Source organism: Hyla sarda, chromosome 7, assembly GCF_029499605.1.
Source record: "Hyla sarda isolate aHylSar1 chromosome 7, aHylSar1.hap1, whole genome shotgun sequence".
Taxonomy (NCBI): domain Eukaryota; kingdom Metazoa; phylum Chordata; class Amphibia; order Anura; family Hylidae; genus Hyla; species Hyla sarda.
In genome coordinates this window covers 225,475,051-225,491,734 of record NC_079195.1, presented here as the reverse complement: position 1 = coordinate 225,491,734, position 16,684 = coordinate 225,475,051, and the positions used below count along the sequence as shown (strand labels likewise).

The following is a 16,684-nucleotide window of genomic DNA, read 5'->3' as shown; positions in this document are numbered from 1 at the left end:
GTACTGTCATCTGTTGTATGTCCTGAATACTCCCAAACCATTATATCCTCATTACAGTATTGTCTTTATCACGTCCATGACACGTGGATCACATGACTGTTCACACACGTTATAAAATGGCGCTCTTATACGCCTTAAAAGCCCTTCTACCATAAGACGATCCGAAACCCCACAGAGGATCTCACCGTAAACTTTAATTCCATTAACTCCGAAATTACTTGATGAGAAAAAAAAGTAAAAAAGTTCTCATTTAAGGATCTAATGAATTCTCTGATTCCATAAAAACGTTATCCGTATTGTGCGCGGAGATTTATTATTAGGACGTCTCGCTGCGAGAGATCAAAAGACTTTATATAGCATTTAAGTAAAGCGACTTAGTCAGCAGAACATTTGCATATCTGAGCCGCGTTCCCTTTATACCATCCCTGTGAAGACGTAAAAGTATTAAACTAAAGTCTGTAGATAAATCTATAACTCTATAAAAGTCCTGGGGAGCCGAGGCCGCTGGGCACAATTCTGTGTTTTTTGGGGTTTTTTTTTGTCTTTTTTTCCATCCTATCCACCATTCTTTACACTGCAGCTCTGCTCTTTTACATTGGCCCTAATTAAAGGGGTACTCCGGTGGAAAACTTTTTTTTTTTTTTTTTTTTTTTTAAATCAACTGGTGCCAGAAAGTTAAACAGATTTGTAAATTACTTCAATTAAAAAATCTTAATCCTTCCAGTACTTAAAAGCTGCTGAATACTACAGCGGAAATTCTTTTCTTTTTGGAACACAGAGCTCTCTGCTGACATCACGAGCACAGTGCTCTCTGCTGACATCTCTGTCCATTTTAGGAACTGACCAGAGCAGCATATGTTTTCTATGGGGATTTGCTCCTACTCTGGACAGTTCCTAAAAGGGACAGAGGTGTCAGCAGAGAGCACTGTGGTCAGGCAGAAAGGAAATTCAAAAAGAAAGGAACTTCCTCTGTAGTATACAGCAGCTGATAAGTACTGGAAGGATTAAGATTTTTCTAATAGAGGTAATTTACAAATCTGTTTAACTTTCTGGCATCTGTTGATTTAAATAAAAAAATATGAGAATGAGATAATGAGAATAGCCATTGGCTGTCTGGGCATGCTGGGAGTTGTAGTTTTGCTACATCTGGAGGTCCGCAGGTTGGAGACCACTGCTCTATGTTTTCCCTCATTCTTTATACTGAAGGTGTTTGATTATCTTTTAGACATTACTATTCTCATTATCTCTATGGTTTCCCCCATTCTTTATACTGAAGGTATTTTCTTTTCTTTTAGACATTACTATTCTCATTATCTCTATGGTTTCCCCCATTCTTTATACTGAAGGTGTTTGATTTTCTTTTAGACATTACTATTCTCATTATCTCTATGGTTTCCCCCATTCTTTATACTGAAGGTATTTTCTTTTCTTTTAGACATTACTATTCTCATTAGCTCTATGGTTTTTCCCATTCTTTATACTGAAGGTGTTTGATTATCTTTTAGACATTATTATTCTTATTATCTCTATGGTTTCCCCCATTCTTTATACTGAAGGTATTTTCTTTTCTTTTAGACATTACTATTCTCATTATCTCTATGGTTTCCCCCATTCTTTATACTGAAGGTGTTTGACTTTCTTTTAGACATTACTATTCTCATTATCTCTATGGTTTCCCCCATTCTTTATACTGAAGGTATTTTCTTTTCTTTTAGACGTTACTATTCTCATTATCTCTATGGTTTTTCCCATTCTTTATACTGAAGGTGTTTGATTATCTTTTAGACATTATTATTCTTATTATCTCTATGGTTTCCCCCATTCTTTATACTGAAGGTATTTTCTTTTCTTTTAGACATTACTATTCTCATTATCTCTATGGTTTCCCTCATTCTTTATACTGAAGGTATCTGACTTTCTTTTAGACATTACTATTCTCATTATCTCTATGGTTTCCCCCATTCTTTATACTGAAGGTATTTTCTTTTCTTTTAGACATTACTATTCTCATTATCTCTATGGTTTCCCCCATTCTTTATACTGAAGGTGTTTGACTTTCTTTTAGACATTACTATTCTCATTATCTCTATGGTTTCCCCCATTCTTTATACTGAAGGTATTTTCTTTTCTTTTAGACGTTACTATTCTCATTATCTCTATGGTTTTTCCCATTCTTTATACTGAAGGTGTTTGATTATCTTTTAGACATTATTATTCTTATTATCTCTATGGTTTCCCCCATTCTTTATACTGAAGGTATTTTCTTTTCTTTTAGACATTACTATTCTCATTATCTCTATGGTTTCCCCCATTCTTTATACTGAAGGTATTTTCTTTTCTTTTAGACATTACTATTCTCATTAGTTCTATGGTTTCCCCCATTCTTTATACTGAAGGTGTTTGACTTTCTTTTAGACATTACTATTCTCATTAGTTCTATGGTTTCCCCCATTCTTTATACTGAAGGTGTTTGACTTTCTTTTAGACATTACTATTCTCATTATCTCTATGGTTTCCCCCATTCTTTATACTGAAGGTGTTTTCTTTTCTTTTAGACATTACTATTCTCATTATCTCTATGGTTTTTCCCATTCTTTATACTGAAGGTATTTTCTTTTCTTTTAGACATTACTATTCTCATTAGCTCTTTGGTTTCCCTCATTCTTTATACTGAAGGTGTTTGACTTTCTTTTAGACATTACTATTCTCATTATCTCTATGGTTTCCCCCATTCTTTATACTGAAGGTATTTTCTTTTCTTTTAGACATTACTATTCTCATTATCTCTATGGTTTATGAAGGAGCTGAACCCGTCCTCCTGGTAATTGTCTCAGGGAGGTTTTGTGACGAGGACATTATTAGGACGGACTGAGCGTGCTGAAGAGGTTCTGACGTCTCGTTCGTCCTTGTCCTCGGGTCAGAACGTGTTAGCATTTCCCCCGTACCGTATCCTCATCTAGGATTTTATTACTCTTTTTATCTTCTTTAGCACTTAGAAGTCCTCTTAAAGGAACGTTCCACTTATAAGTAACATTTCATATAATCTCCAGAAAGCGTTGAATGGGTCTCCTTTACAGCAGTGTTTCCCAACCAGCGTTCTTCCAGGTGTTGCAAAACTACAAAAACCAGCATGCCCGAACAGGTGTGTCTGTCTGCCTTCTCCAGGGGATCCATGCTGTCCCTTAAATGGGCACTGTCAGATATGTTGTAAAGCAGGTATAACCAATAGGTTTTGCAATTGCTTTGATTAGAAAATGTTCAGTATTTCATATAGAAAAAGCCACTCAAACAACTGCCCCCCCTGCCTGCCTGCTTGGACACATACCAGTCCTGCTGTGTCCATGAGTCATCACCTATGTCATGGACACACTTCCTTGATTTGGATTAGGTACTGGTATATTTAAACAACATTTTTTTTGTTGGATCTGACAGGTACGCTTTAAGGTACATTCAAGGTACATTAAGCGGTTGTCTGCGTTTTTTCCCCACCAGAAACGAAGCCCCCCCTGGCTCACTGGCTGTGTCAGGTACTGCAGCTCAGGCTTATTCCCTTTAGTGGGGCTGAGCTGCAATACCGGGCACAGTCGATGAACAAGGGTGGCGCTATTTTTGGAAAGCATACTCTATAACAGTGGTATTCAACCTGGGGACCTCCAGATGTTGCAAAACTACAACTCCCAGCATGCCCGGACAGCCGTTGGCTGTCCGGGCATGCTGGGAGTTGTAGTTTTGCAACATCTGGAGGTCCGCAGGTTGAAGACCACTGCTCTATAATCTAATCTTGGAGGCCTCCTTAATACTAGAAATCCATGGTGGTCACTGACTAGCTGCGCCAATGTGACTAGTCGGGGGAAGCGGACTCTCCCGGCCTTGTCCCCAGCATACGGCAGCGTTTTGTTTAGAACATAACCAGCTTTAAATTGACATTCATCTCCTGGCGTCTGCTCTTCTGGCGGCGCGGCCTCTGATGGTAATTTTACACTCTTTGGTCACAATATGATTTACCGTCAGGCCGCATTTGATCGCGGAAGCGTTTTGTCAGCCATGAAATCACAGGCCCCCCCCTTTCATGTCTGGTAAGAGACGATCTTCGGTAGTCACAAGCCGTCACCCACATTATTACACAATCTGCCGCTGTGATGTTATCACAATGTGCACATGTTATATCAGTGTCTGGGAAAGCTGAGTGACATCCAACAAGGCTGATGTTACTGATTCCGAATGTCATCTTGCTGCATGTTCACACACTGCAGATTTTCTGCAACGGATTTGAAATACATTGATCTGTTTTGGTGCGGAAAGCAACAAATCTGCAGCATGTGAACAGCGATTCACAAAAGAGGGACAGATGTTTCAGAACATCCTTAGCTTTAGGACGTGGCTGGAAGTTCTTAAAGGGGTACTCCGCAGGAAAAACAATGTTTTCAAATCAACTGGTGCCAGAAACTTAAACAGATTTGTAAATTACTTCTATGTAAAAATCTTAACCCTTCCAGTACTTAGCTGCTGTATGCTCCTACAAGTTGTGTAGTTCTTTCCAGTCTGACCACAGTGCTCTCTGCTGCCACCTCTGTCCATGTCAGGAACTGTCCAGTGTAGGAGCAAATCCCCATAGCAAATCTCTCCTGCTCCGGACAGTTCCTGACATGGACAGAGGTGTCAGCAGAGAGCACTGTGGTCAGACAGAAAAGAACTACACAAATTCCTGTGGAGCATACAGCATCTGATAAGTACTGGAAGGATTAAGATTTTTTAACAGAAGTAATTTACAAACCTGTTTAACTTCCTGCCACCAGTTGATATGAAAACATTTTTCCCCCTCCGGAGTGCCCCTTTAAGAACTTCCGTCTACTTCCCAAAGCTAAGACTGCTATGAAATATCAGTCCCTCTATTGTGACTTGCTGTTAGGATTCACATGTTGATTTGAAAACATTTGTTTCCTCCGGAGTACCCCTTTTTAAAGTAAATTGTTGGAAACCTCATGGACCTGACGCTTCTTAAGCTGCTTTGCAGAATCCCTGTAAAGCTGGGTTTTTATTACCTTTACTTGCCTTTCTGGTTGATGTGATGAGATCTTCGAGACTTTCTGTACTGCAGAGTGCTGTCGCCGTCCGCATTTAAAAACGTGCAGAGGGATGGCGTTCCAGAATTCTAAATGTTCATGTATCTGGAGATAAGTGGCACCTCTGGCGCTGCTTATCTGTCGGAAACAAAAGTATCCAAATGGTTTAAATCTATCTTTTCCCTGACAGAAGATGTCACATGCTTGTTGAGTTGTTCCCATAGAGCGGTGTTTCCCAACCAGGGTGCCTCCAGCTGTTGCAAAGCTGCAACTCCCTGCATGCCCGGACAGCTGTAGGCTTTCTGGGCATGCTGGGAGTTGTAGTTTTACAACAGCTGGAGACACAATGGTTCGGAAACACTGTCCTAGGTATGTCTAGGCATGCTGGGAATTGTAATTTTGCAACAGCTGGAGGCCCACTGGTTTGCAACACTGGCTTAAGGCTGGCCGGGGACTGCTGGGAGTTGTACTTTTGAAACAGCTGGAGGCACACTGGTTTGGAACACTGGCCAAAGGCTGTCTGGGAATGCTGGGAGTTATAGTTTTGCAACAACTGGAGGCACACTAGTTGGGAAACACTGGCCTAGAGTTATGTGGTCCTCTTATGCTTTTGCTCTAGTTTTCTGACTCTCTCTTGCACTCTCGCTCTCTCTCTTCTCTCACACACCTGTATACTTGTATTCTGTTCTCTCACCCTCTCACTCTTCTGAACGCTCGCAGGTAATCCATATTTGTGTATACAGGCAGCAGTAAATACCGGAGCGGCTGCGCTGGATCAGACATCTCTGTCCTGGGATCCCATATTTATCTTTCAAAGGCTGTTAATTCCTTCCTGGAGGCGAAATGTAGTAAAGCAGCGGGGAGCCGCGTTCATCACTGCGAGGAAAACCGTCACTTTATTATCGGCTAAACAGCTACAACACCACCATCACATGTGATGAGTGTCACCGGCGCGCAGAACTGGGCCGGGTCCTGCAACACCACGAGTCGTGTGTCTGGGGCGCAATACTGCTATTAGTTCTACTAGTTCAGCATTACTATTTAAAGCAAAGTTTCCCAAGCAGGGTGCCTCCAGCTGTTGCAAAACTACAACTCCCAGCATGCCCGGGACAGCCTTTGGCTGTACGGGCATGCTGGGAGTTGTAGTTTTGCAACAGCTGGAGGCACCCTGCTTGGGAAACACTGATTAAAAGTACACTGCTCAAAAAAATAAAGGGAACACTAAGATAACACATCCTAGATCTGAATGAATGAACTAATCGTATGAAATACTTTCGTCTTTACATAGTTGAATGCGCTGACAACAAAATCACAAAAATTATCAATGGAAATCAAATGTATCAACCCATGGAGGTCTGGATATGGAGTCACATTCAAAATCACAGTGGAAAACCCCACTACAGGCTGATCCTACTTTATGTAATGTCCTTAAAACAAGTCACAATGAGGCTCAGTAGTGTGTGTGGCCTCCACGTGCCCGTATGACCTCCCTACAACGCCTGGGCATGATCCTGATGAGGTGGAGGATGGTCTCCTGAGGGATGTCCTCCCAGACCTGGACTAAAGCATCCGCCAACTCCTGGACAGTCTGTGGTGGATGGAGCGAGACGTCCCAGATGTGCTCAATCGGATTCAGGGGAACGGGTGGCCAGTCCATAGCATCAATGCCTTCCTCTTGTAGGAACTGCTGACACACTCCAGCCACATGAGGTCTAGCATTGTCTTGTATTAGGAGGAACCCAGGGCCAACCGCACCAGCATATGGTCTCACAAGGGGTCTGAGGGTCTCATCTCGGTACTTAATGACAGTCAGGCTACCTCTGGCAAGCACATGGAGGGCTGTGCGGCCAACCAAAGAAATGCCACACCATTACTGACCCACCGCCAAACTGGTCATGCTGGAGGATGTTGCAGGCAGCAGAACATTCTCCACAGCGTCTCCAGACTCTGTCACGTCTGTCACATGTGCTCAGTGTGAACCTGCTTTCATCTGTGAAGAGCACAGGGCGCCAATGGCAAATTTGCCAATCTTGGTGTTCTCTGGCAAATGCCAAATGTCCTGCACGGTGTTGGGCTGTAAGCACAACCCCCACCTGTGGACGTCGGGCCCTCATACCACCCTCATGGAGTCTGTTTCTGACCCTTTGAGTGGACACATGCACATTTGTGGTCTGCTGGAGGTCATTTTGCAGGGCTCTGGCAGTGCTTCTCCTGCTCCTCCTTGCACAAAGGCGGAGGTAGCGGTCCTGCTGCTGGGTTGTTGCCCTCCTACGGCCTCCTCCACGTCTCCTGATGTACTGGCCTGTCTCCTGGTAGCGCCTCCATGCTCTGGACACTACGCTGACAGACACAGCAAACCTTCTTGCCACAGCTCGCATTGATGTACCATCCTGGATGAGCTGCACTACCTGAGCCACTTGTGTGGGTTGTAGACTCCGTCTCATGCTACCATTAGAGTGAAAGCACCGCCAGCATTCAAAAGTGACCAAAACATCAGCCAGGAAGCATAGGAACTGAGAAGTGGTCTGTGGTCACCACTTGCAGACCACTGGAGGTGTCTTGCTAATTGCCTATAATTTCCACCTGTTGTCTGTTCCATGTGAAATTGATTGTCAATCAGTGTTCTTCCTGAGTGGACAGTGGGATTTCACACAAGTGTCAGTGACTTGGAGTTACATTGTGTTGTTTAAGTGTTACCTTTATTTTTTTGAGCAGTGTATAGCTGTCTGAATTAGACTTCTGACGCTAGGATTCCCTAAAACAACTTAGATATAGATTTGGTCACTGTCTCTTGAAATTGTCCTGTCCTGTAGATTTGGTCACTGTCCCTTGAAATAATCCTGTCCTGTAGATTTTGCCACTATCCCTTGAATTTAGATTTGGCGAATGTTCCTTGATATAGTCCTGTCCTGTAGATTTGGACACTATCCCTTCAATGTAGATTTGGTCACTGTCCCTTGAAATAGCCATGTCCTGTAGATTTGGTCACTTTCCCTTGAATTTAGATTTGGTCGCTGTCCCTTGAAATAATGCTTCCTTAGCATGTGTAGGTGTGAAGACTAGTGCAGACATATATCTATTCGGATGTTAAGGCCTCTCTGATTACATGTGATCAGTGTGATCAGAATCGGCTGTGTTCTGCAAAACCAGGAGCCGTGTGTCTGGGCCTCAATACTACTATATGGCGCCAAACTGGTGATTGAACTATAGTTCAACATTACTATTTAAAGCAGTGTTTCCCAAGCACAGTGCTTCCAGCTGTTACAAAACTACAACTACCAGCAGCTGGAGGCACCCTGCTTGGGAAACACTGCTTTAAATTGTACTGTTGAACTATAGTTCAATCACCAGTTTGTCTCACACACCTACACATACATCTACGCTCATCTTCACACCTACACATCCTAAGGAAGCACTGTTTCAAGGGACAGGGACTAAATCTAAATTCATGAGACAGTGACCAAATCTATATACAAGGGTCAGTGACCAAATCTACATTCATTTGACAGTGACCAAATCTACATAGAAGGGTCAGTGACCAAATCTACATTCCTGAGACAGTGACCAAATCTACATACAAGGGACAGTGACCAAAGCTACAGGACAGTACTATTTCAAGGGACAGTGACCAAATCAAAATTCGTGAGACAGTGACCAAATCTATATACAAGGGTAACATAGTTCATAAGGTCGAATAAAGACCAGAGTCCATCAAGTTCAACCTATAACCCTAATGAATCCCTACTGAGTTGATATAGATCTAGAATCCATAACCTGTAATGTTGTTATTCTCCAAAAATTCATCCAGACCCCTTTTATATTCTTTACAGAGTTCCCCATGACCACCTCCTCAGGCCGAGAATTCCACAGTCTCACTGCTCTTACAGTAAAGAACCCCAGTCTGTGCTGGTGTAGAAACCTTCTTTCCTCTAGACGTAGAGGATGCCCCCTTGTTATAGATACAGTCCTGGGTATAAATAGATCATGGAGAGATCTCTGTACGGTCCCCTGATATATTTATACATAGTTATTAGGTCGCCCCTAAGCCTTCTTTTTTCTTAACTGAACAATCCTAATTCTGATAATCTTTCTGGGTACTGTAGTCCTCCCATTCCCTGTATTACTCTGGTTTTTATTTGCCTTGGCAGCAGCTGCCCGCCACTGGTCACTACAGCTAAATTTACTGTTAACGAAGACTCCCAAGTCCTTTTCCACGTCAGTCGACTCAAGTTTTCTCCCATTTAATTCATAATCCCAGCCCAGATTTTTCTTCCCCTTCTGCATTTCCTTACATTTATCAGTGTTGAACCTCATCTGCCACTTCCCAGCCCAAACCTTCAACCTATCCGGATCCATTAGTAACAGTGCACTGTCCTCTATTGTGTTATCTACTATATACAGTGCACTGTCCTCTGTTGTGTTATCTACTATACACAGTGCACTTTCCTCTATAGTGTTTACCGCTTTACAGAGTTTAGTATCATCTGCAAAGATTGATACTTTACTATTCAACCCCTCTACCAGGTCATTAATGAATATATTTAATAGAACAGGACCCAAGAATGACCCCTGTGGTCCCCACTAGTAACAGTCACCCAATCAGAATAAGTGCATATCACATACGTACTTCTAATTGGTGTACTATTTTGTACCTGTTAATCTGTCAAGGGCCTACATACTGTTAAAGGACAGCCAAAAGTAATCACCGGCTGGTGTTTTACTCCAATACGTTTTTTTAAGTGTACTGTAGCGCATTTTTCTGCCCTCATAAGGGCATACCACATACGTATATCTAAGTAGTGTACTATTTTGTACCAGTTACTCTGTCAAGGGCCTAGATACTGTGAAAGTCCAGGCAAAAGTAATCACCGGCTGGTGTTGTACTCAGATACTTTTTTAAGTGTACTGTAGCGCATTTTTCTGCCCTCACAAGTGCATACCACATACCTACATCTAAATAGTGTACTATTTTGTACCTTTTAATCTGTCAAGGGCTTAGATACTGTGAAAGTCCAGACAAAAGTAATCACCAGCTGGTGTTAGTAACATAGGGTCAGTGACCAAATCTACATTCAAGGGACAGTGACCAAATCTACAGGACAGGTCTATTTCAAGGGACAGTGACCAAATCTATATTTAAGATGTTTTAGGGAATCCTGGCATCAGAAGTCTCATTCAGACAGATATACTTTAAATCGATGTTTCCCAAGCAGGGGTGCTTCCAGCTGTTGCAAAACTACAACTCCCAGCATGCCCAGACAGCCGAAGGCTGTCTGGGCATGCTGGGAGTTGTAGTTTTGCAACAGGGCAGCTGCTACTCTACTGAGGGGCTGGGGTCATTTAGATGCCTTTTCTGTTGACTGTGGCCCCATATCGACCAGACGCACCAAGACGGATCCCATTGGGCCTCTTCTGCTGAACCTCATCACGTACTTTTGTGATGTTTTACCTTTTTTATTTATTTGAAATAATTGTTACATTTTTTTTGCCATGTTTTGACTGATTTTACATCTTGGAATGCTGTGCACCTTATAATTAGTTGTTCTTACGTAATTCTTTTTTTTTTTTTTTTTTTGCAGTTTGCGCTCACTTCGCCATTTTTTGTTATAGTACGTAATTGTAGCCAAAAAAAAAAAAAACACGGCTTTCTGTGGGCAAATGGATTTGTTGCATTTATGGTCTGCACTCATTTTTTGCACACCATAAAAATAGTGGAAGTATACCCAATGTGAGAAGTTCATGGTTGCGCATCCCAACCCCCCCCCCCCCCAAATTGCACAACCTTTAAAAAATGAACACAATTTATTATGTCGAATGCGCAATTTCCGAAACCTGCTCAAATAAAAAGAAAGAATCATGTTGATAAATCCCCCCTACTTAGAGTAACATACCGTGCAGTGGTAAGATTGCATTTCTAGTGAACCGGCTTTATTAGTAGTGTTGCTCGCGAATATTCGCGAGTATAGCACTATATATTCGTAATTCCGAATATGCGTTTTTTGTTTGTTTGTTTTTTCCACAGTACACATCACAGTGATCATCCCTCTCTGCTTCCAGCTTGTGTGGTGTAAAGAAGGCTCTAATACTACTGTGTGAGACTGATATGCGAATTTTCGCTTATGCTAATTTTTGTATATGCTAATTTTCGCATATGCAAATTTTCGTATATGCAAATTTTCTATTACGAATATGCGAATTTAGCGAATATATGATGAATATTCGTCCATATATTCGCAAAATATCGCGAATTTGAATATGGCTTATGCCGCTCAACACTATTTATTAGGTGGGGGTCAAACTGTGCTTTTTTTATTATTATTATTTTTTTTTTTTTACATTTATTAAAAAAATAGCAAAATACATGCAGAAATCTCAATGCAGTCAATACAATGCAGAAAGTGACAGCACAGGTTTCTTTCCAAAAGCATAAAACCGTCACATAACACTTGGGGAGACGAGATAAAAACACTTTATAGTTCTTGCAATGCCGTTTTCCTCCTTTAAATCGCAATAAAACGTTAAAAATATATATATATTCTGCGGTGGAGCAGTAAGGATTCGATTATACTGCAGATCACTCACCGTTGCCTTATGGATTTTTCCCCGGGTATTACCGACTGCTCACTATAGTGCGGCATATATAACCTCCCCCCTGTGACTGAGGAAATTGGCGCAATTGAAATCTAGGTGTAAATGGGTTTCAGATGGTATTTTGCAGCAGCAGGCACAGACAGAGTGTATTGCGCTGTGTTTATCTCTCCTGCACGTAGCCGCGAGCAGCACAGAGGAGCGCAGCGGCAGCTTTATTTCCTTGGCCTTTTGATATAATAAGACAACGTGTTTGTATTTCTGTCTCCGGCGATCGCTCCGCGCACAGCCGCCGACCCTCCGCCTGGTACCATGCGCTGCATCAGTGTCATTAGGGACGGGATGCGGAGACGATGCTACGGTTACAGGTCAGAAGTTAGGAAGGGGTTAACTACGATGTATCCATTAAATATCCAGTCTTCTTATAATGTGCGTTTTGTGATCTGTGCCCCCAGCTGTTGGCGACATCTAGTTATTATGGTGTTTGCTCATGTTTGCAGTTCTTATAGGAATGTGATAGTGTGAAATGGTCGTGAAATGGTCGCCAAGTCTTAGTCGTGATGGTTTTATGTGATATTACACTTATATAACGGTTATAGATTACAGGAGGGGATTGAGATATTATTAATCATGATCTGGTTCTGTATGTTTACCCTGGAGAATTGGCTTAAAATATTCATTGTTATATAACATGACATGTAACTGGCATATACAGCATGACAATCTATTATCACTGTTAGCGCTAATTAATAATACTGCCCCCTATGTACAAGAATATAACTACTATAGTACTGCTCCTATATACAAGAATATAACTACTATAATACTGCTCCTATATACAAGAATATAACTACTATAATACTGCTCCTATATACAAGAATATAACTACTATAATACTGCTCCTATATACAAGAATATAACTACTATAATACTGCCTCCTATATACAAGAATATAACTACTATAATACTGCTCCAATATACAAGAATATAACTACTATAATACTGCTCCTATATACAAGAATATAACTACTATAATACTGCTCCTATATACAAGAATATAACTACTATAATACTGCTCCGATATACAAGAATATAACTACTATAATACTGCTCCTATATACAAGAATATAACTACAATAATACTGCTCCTATATACAAGAATATAACTACAATAATACTGCTCCTATATACAAGAATATAACTACTATAATACTGCTCCTATATACAAGAATATAACTTATAATACTGCGCCTATATACAAGAATATAACTACTATAATACTGCTCCTATATACAAGAATATAACTACTATAATACTGCTCCTATATACAAGAATATAACTACTATAATACTGCTCCTATATACAAGAATATAACTACTATAATACTGCTCCTATATACAAGAATATAACTACTATAATACTGCCTCCTATAGACAAGAATATAACTACTATAATACTTCCTCCTATATACAAGAATATAACTACTATAATACTGCTCCTATATACAAGAATATAACTACTATAATACTGCTCCTATATACAAGAATATAACTACTATAGTACTGCTCCTATATACAAGAATATAACTACTATAATACTGCCCCCTATGTACAAGATTATAACTACTATAATACTGCCCCCTATGTACAAGAATATAACTACTATAGTACTGCTCCTATATACAAGAATATAACTACTATAACACTGCTCCTATATACAAGAATATAACTACTATAATACTGCTCCTATATACAAGAATATAACTACTATAATACTGCTTCCTATATACAAGAATATAACTACTATAATACTGCTCCTATATACAAGAATATAACTACTATAATACTGCTTCCTATATACAAGAATATAACTACTATAATACTGCTCCTTTATACAAGAATATAGCTACTATAACACTGCCCCTATATAGAAGAATATAACTACTATAATACTGCTCCTATATAGAAGAATATAACTACTATAATTCTGCTCCTATATACAAGAATATAACTACTATAATACTGCTCCTATGTACAAGAATATAACTACTATAATACTGCTCCTATATACAAGAATATAACTACTATAATACTGCTCCTATATACAAGAATATATCTACTATAATACTGCTCCTATATACAAGAATATAACTACTATAATACTGCCTCCTATATACAAGAATATAACTACTATAATACTGCCCCTATATACAAGAATATATCTACTATAATACTGCTCCTATATACAAGAATATAACTACTATAATACTGCTCCTATATACAAGAATATAACTACTATAATACTGCTCCTATATACAAGAATATATCTACTATAATACTGCTCCTATATACAAGAATATAACTACTATAATACTGCCCCCTATGTACCTTTGTGCAGTCAGTGTTGTTCTCTATATCATGAGGCTCATGTCTCCTCTTTCCATGTTTCACCAGGAATAAAGATGCTGCCGAGCAGATGGCCATCACCCCGTACCCGTTACCATCCGGCACTGACTACTCTCATCAGGTAACATGGACTAATGGATGTTTTTATAAGAAATCTGTCAGCTGTCAGGGTTGGATAGGTGTTATGGTATAAAATCAATCTGTACCAATTTGTAGTTGATGGTGGTCGCCAAACTTTAAAAAAATTAAATTGCCTTTTTATTTCTCAGTCAAGTGTCAAGGAGGCGGGGCCAAAACTGCTCAAGTGCCACAGCCTGGCAAACCTTCCCGCTTGCCCCCACCTTCCAGCCATTTCTTGACTGACATACAGAGCTCTATATCAATCAGGTTTGAGCAGTGAGGGCAAGCGTGGAAGTGTACAAGACCCTGGCACTTAAGCTGCTCGACCCAACCTTCTTGACACTTGGCTGATAATTAAAGGGGTATACCGGTGAAATTATTATTATTATTTTTTTTTATCAACTGGCTCCAGAAAGTTAAACAGGTTTGTAAATTGCTTATATTAAAATAAAAATAAAAAATCTTAACCCTTCCAGTACTTATCAGCTGCTGTATGCTCCATAGGAAGTTGTGTAGTTCTTTCCAGTCTGACCACAGTGCTCTCTGCTGACACCTCTGTCTGTCCAGAGTAGAAGCAAATCCCCATAGCAAACCTCTCCTGCTCTGGACAATTTCTGAGACAGACAGAGGGGACAGCAGAGAGTCCTGTGGTTAGACTGTAAAGAACAACTCAACTTCAGCAGCTGATAAGTACTGGTAGGATTAAGATTTTTTTTTAAATAGAAGTCATTTACAAATCTGTTAAACTTTCTGGAGCCAGTTGCTATGAAAATAAATAAATAATAGTTTTCCACCGGAGTACCCCTTTAATTAAGGTAATTTCATAGTCTTGGCAACCACCATCAGCTCCATGAAGGGTACTGTTCGCTTTTATACCGTAACACGTTGTCTGCTGACCAATATATTCTCTTCATTTATCTTCCTCCCACCTCTCAGCTCTCTGTTCATCCTGCGCTTCCTGGTTCATGAATTATATACGGTCTAGGCTGTAGCTTTCTGATTGTTCTCATTTTGTATCCATTTCATTGTTTCCCAACCAGGGTGCCTCCAGCTGTTGCAAAACTACAACTCCCAGCATGCCCGGACAGCCAACGGCTGTCCGGGCTTGCTGGGAATTGTAGTTTTGCAACAGCTTGGGGCCCCCCTGGTTTGGAAACATTATTTCTAATAACAAGTGAGAAAAATATAAAGGAGAAAAATATAGAATTACTAATCTATAACCCAGCTTTCCAGTCTGAGCATCAGTCTCAGAACTTAACATCAGCTGTAACCCAGCTTTCCCAATCTCCAAACATATCTCAGAGCTGTGAGCTCATCTGCAGTCTCTAAACATATTACCACTTATCTAGGCTTAGCAAAATGCTCAGAATGTATCATCGGTGAGCTATAACCCAGCTTTCCCAGTCTTGAAATGTATTGTCACTTAGCTATAGCCCAGCTTTCCCAGTCTCGGAACGTGTCCTTATTTAGTTATAACCCTTTTTTTTTTTTTTCAATTTCCAAACATGTTTACACATAGGTATTAGTTGAGCGCGAATAATCGAAATGCTAATTTTGACCACGAATATCAGCACTTCGCGATTTCGCAAATATTTAGAATATAGCGCTATATATTCGTAATGACGAATATTCTTTTTTTCAAAAAAAAAATTTTTGTGTACTGTTAAGAAAAAAAAAAAAAAGGGATCAGCCCTGGCTGTCCGGGCATGCTGGGAGTTGTAGTTTTGCAACAGCTGGAGGCACACTGAATGGGAAACACTGGTTTAAGGCTGTCCGGGCATGCTTGGAGTTGTAGTTTTGCAACAGCTGGAGGCACACTGGATGGGAAACACTGGTTTTAGGCTGTCCGGGCATGCTGTGAGTTGTAGTTTTGCAACAGCTGGAGGCACACTGGTTGGGAAACACTGGTTTCAGGCTTTCGGGGCATGCTGGGAGTTGTAGTTTTGCAACAGCTGGAGGCACTCTGGTTGGGAAACACTGTCAGAATGTTACATTTGTATCAGCACTTCAGGTGAATATGTTGTTTTGTTACCTTGGATAATAAAGTTTGTCCCGATTTGTCAGATATAATGTAGACGCGATGAATATATAATAGATAAAAGCTCTTGAAAGCACTTACACGCTCCGTGCGCCTCCTTATTATTCATACTTTTGCTTTTAGTTTCCATGTTAAGGACGGGTCGGAACATTCTAGATATCTGTACGGAGAAGCTCACAAAATGTTTGTTCTTTATACTGTTAACATTGGCGCGTCTAGAAGCGCCATTCTAGTCATGTGGGAGGGCGGCAGGGCCGAAACACATTCACATTTTCCACTTTTGTCATTCGGGGTGACTAAGGCTGATGTTCACACAACAGAATTTCAGGGATAAATCCTCTTAGAAGTTCCCATGCAGCACAGACCCAGGATTCTATGGGATCGCTTGGAAATGCGCCGTCTCCATAGACGGACATCTGCTGCGGATTCCCGAGCCGGCCTATTCCTCTGAAATAATAGATTTTTTAATT

The 16,684-nt window shown here is 40.5% G+C and overlaps 1 protein-coding gene across 5 annotated transcripts in view; it reads left to right on the top strand.

Annotated features, from left to right (window-relative positions):
• PATJ (PATJ crumbs cell polarity complex component) overlaps positions 1–16,684 on the top strand; it is a 292,499-nt gene that overhangs the window by 213,709 nt on the left and 62,106 nt on the right. For all 5 annotated transcript variants that reach the window (XM_056532909.1, XM_056532907.1, XM_056532910.1 and 2 more), the window contains one exon: positions 14,105–14,177. In XM_056532909.1, coding sequence (XP_056388884.1) covers positions 14,105–14,177 — 73 coding nt within the window. The remainder of the gene's footprint in view (positions 1–14,104; positions 14,178–16,684) is intronic.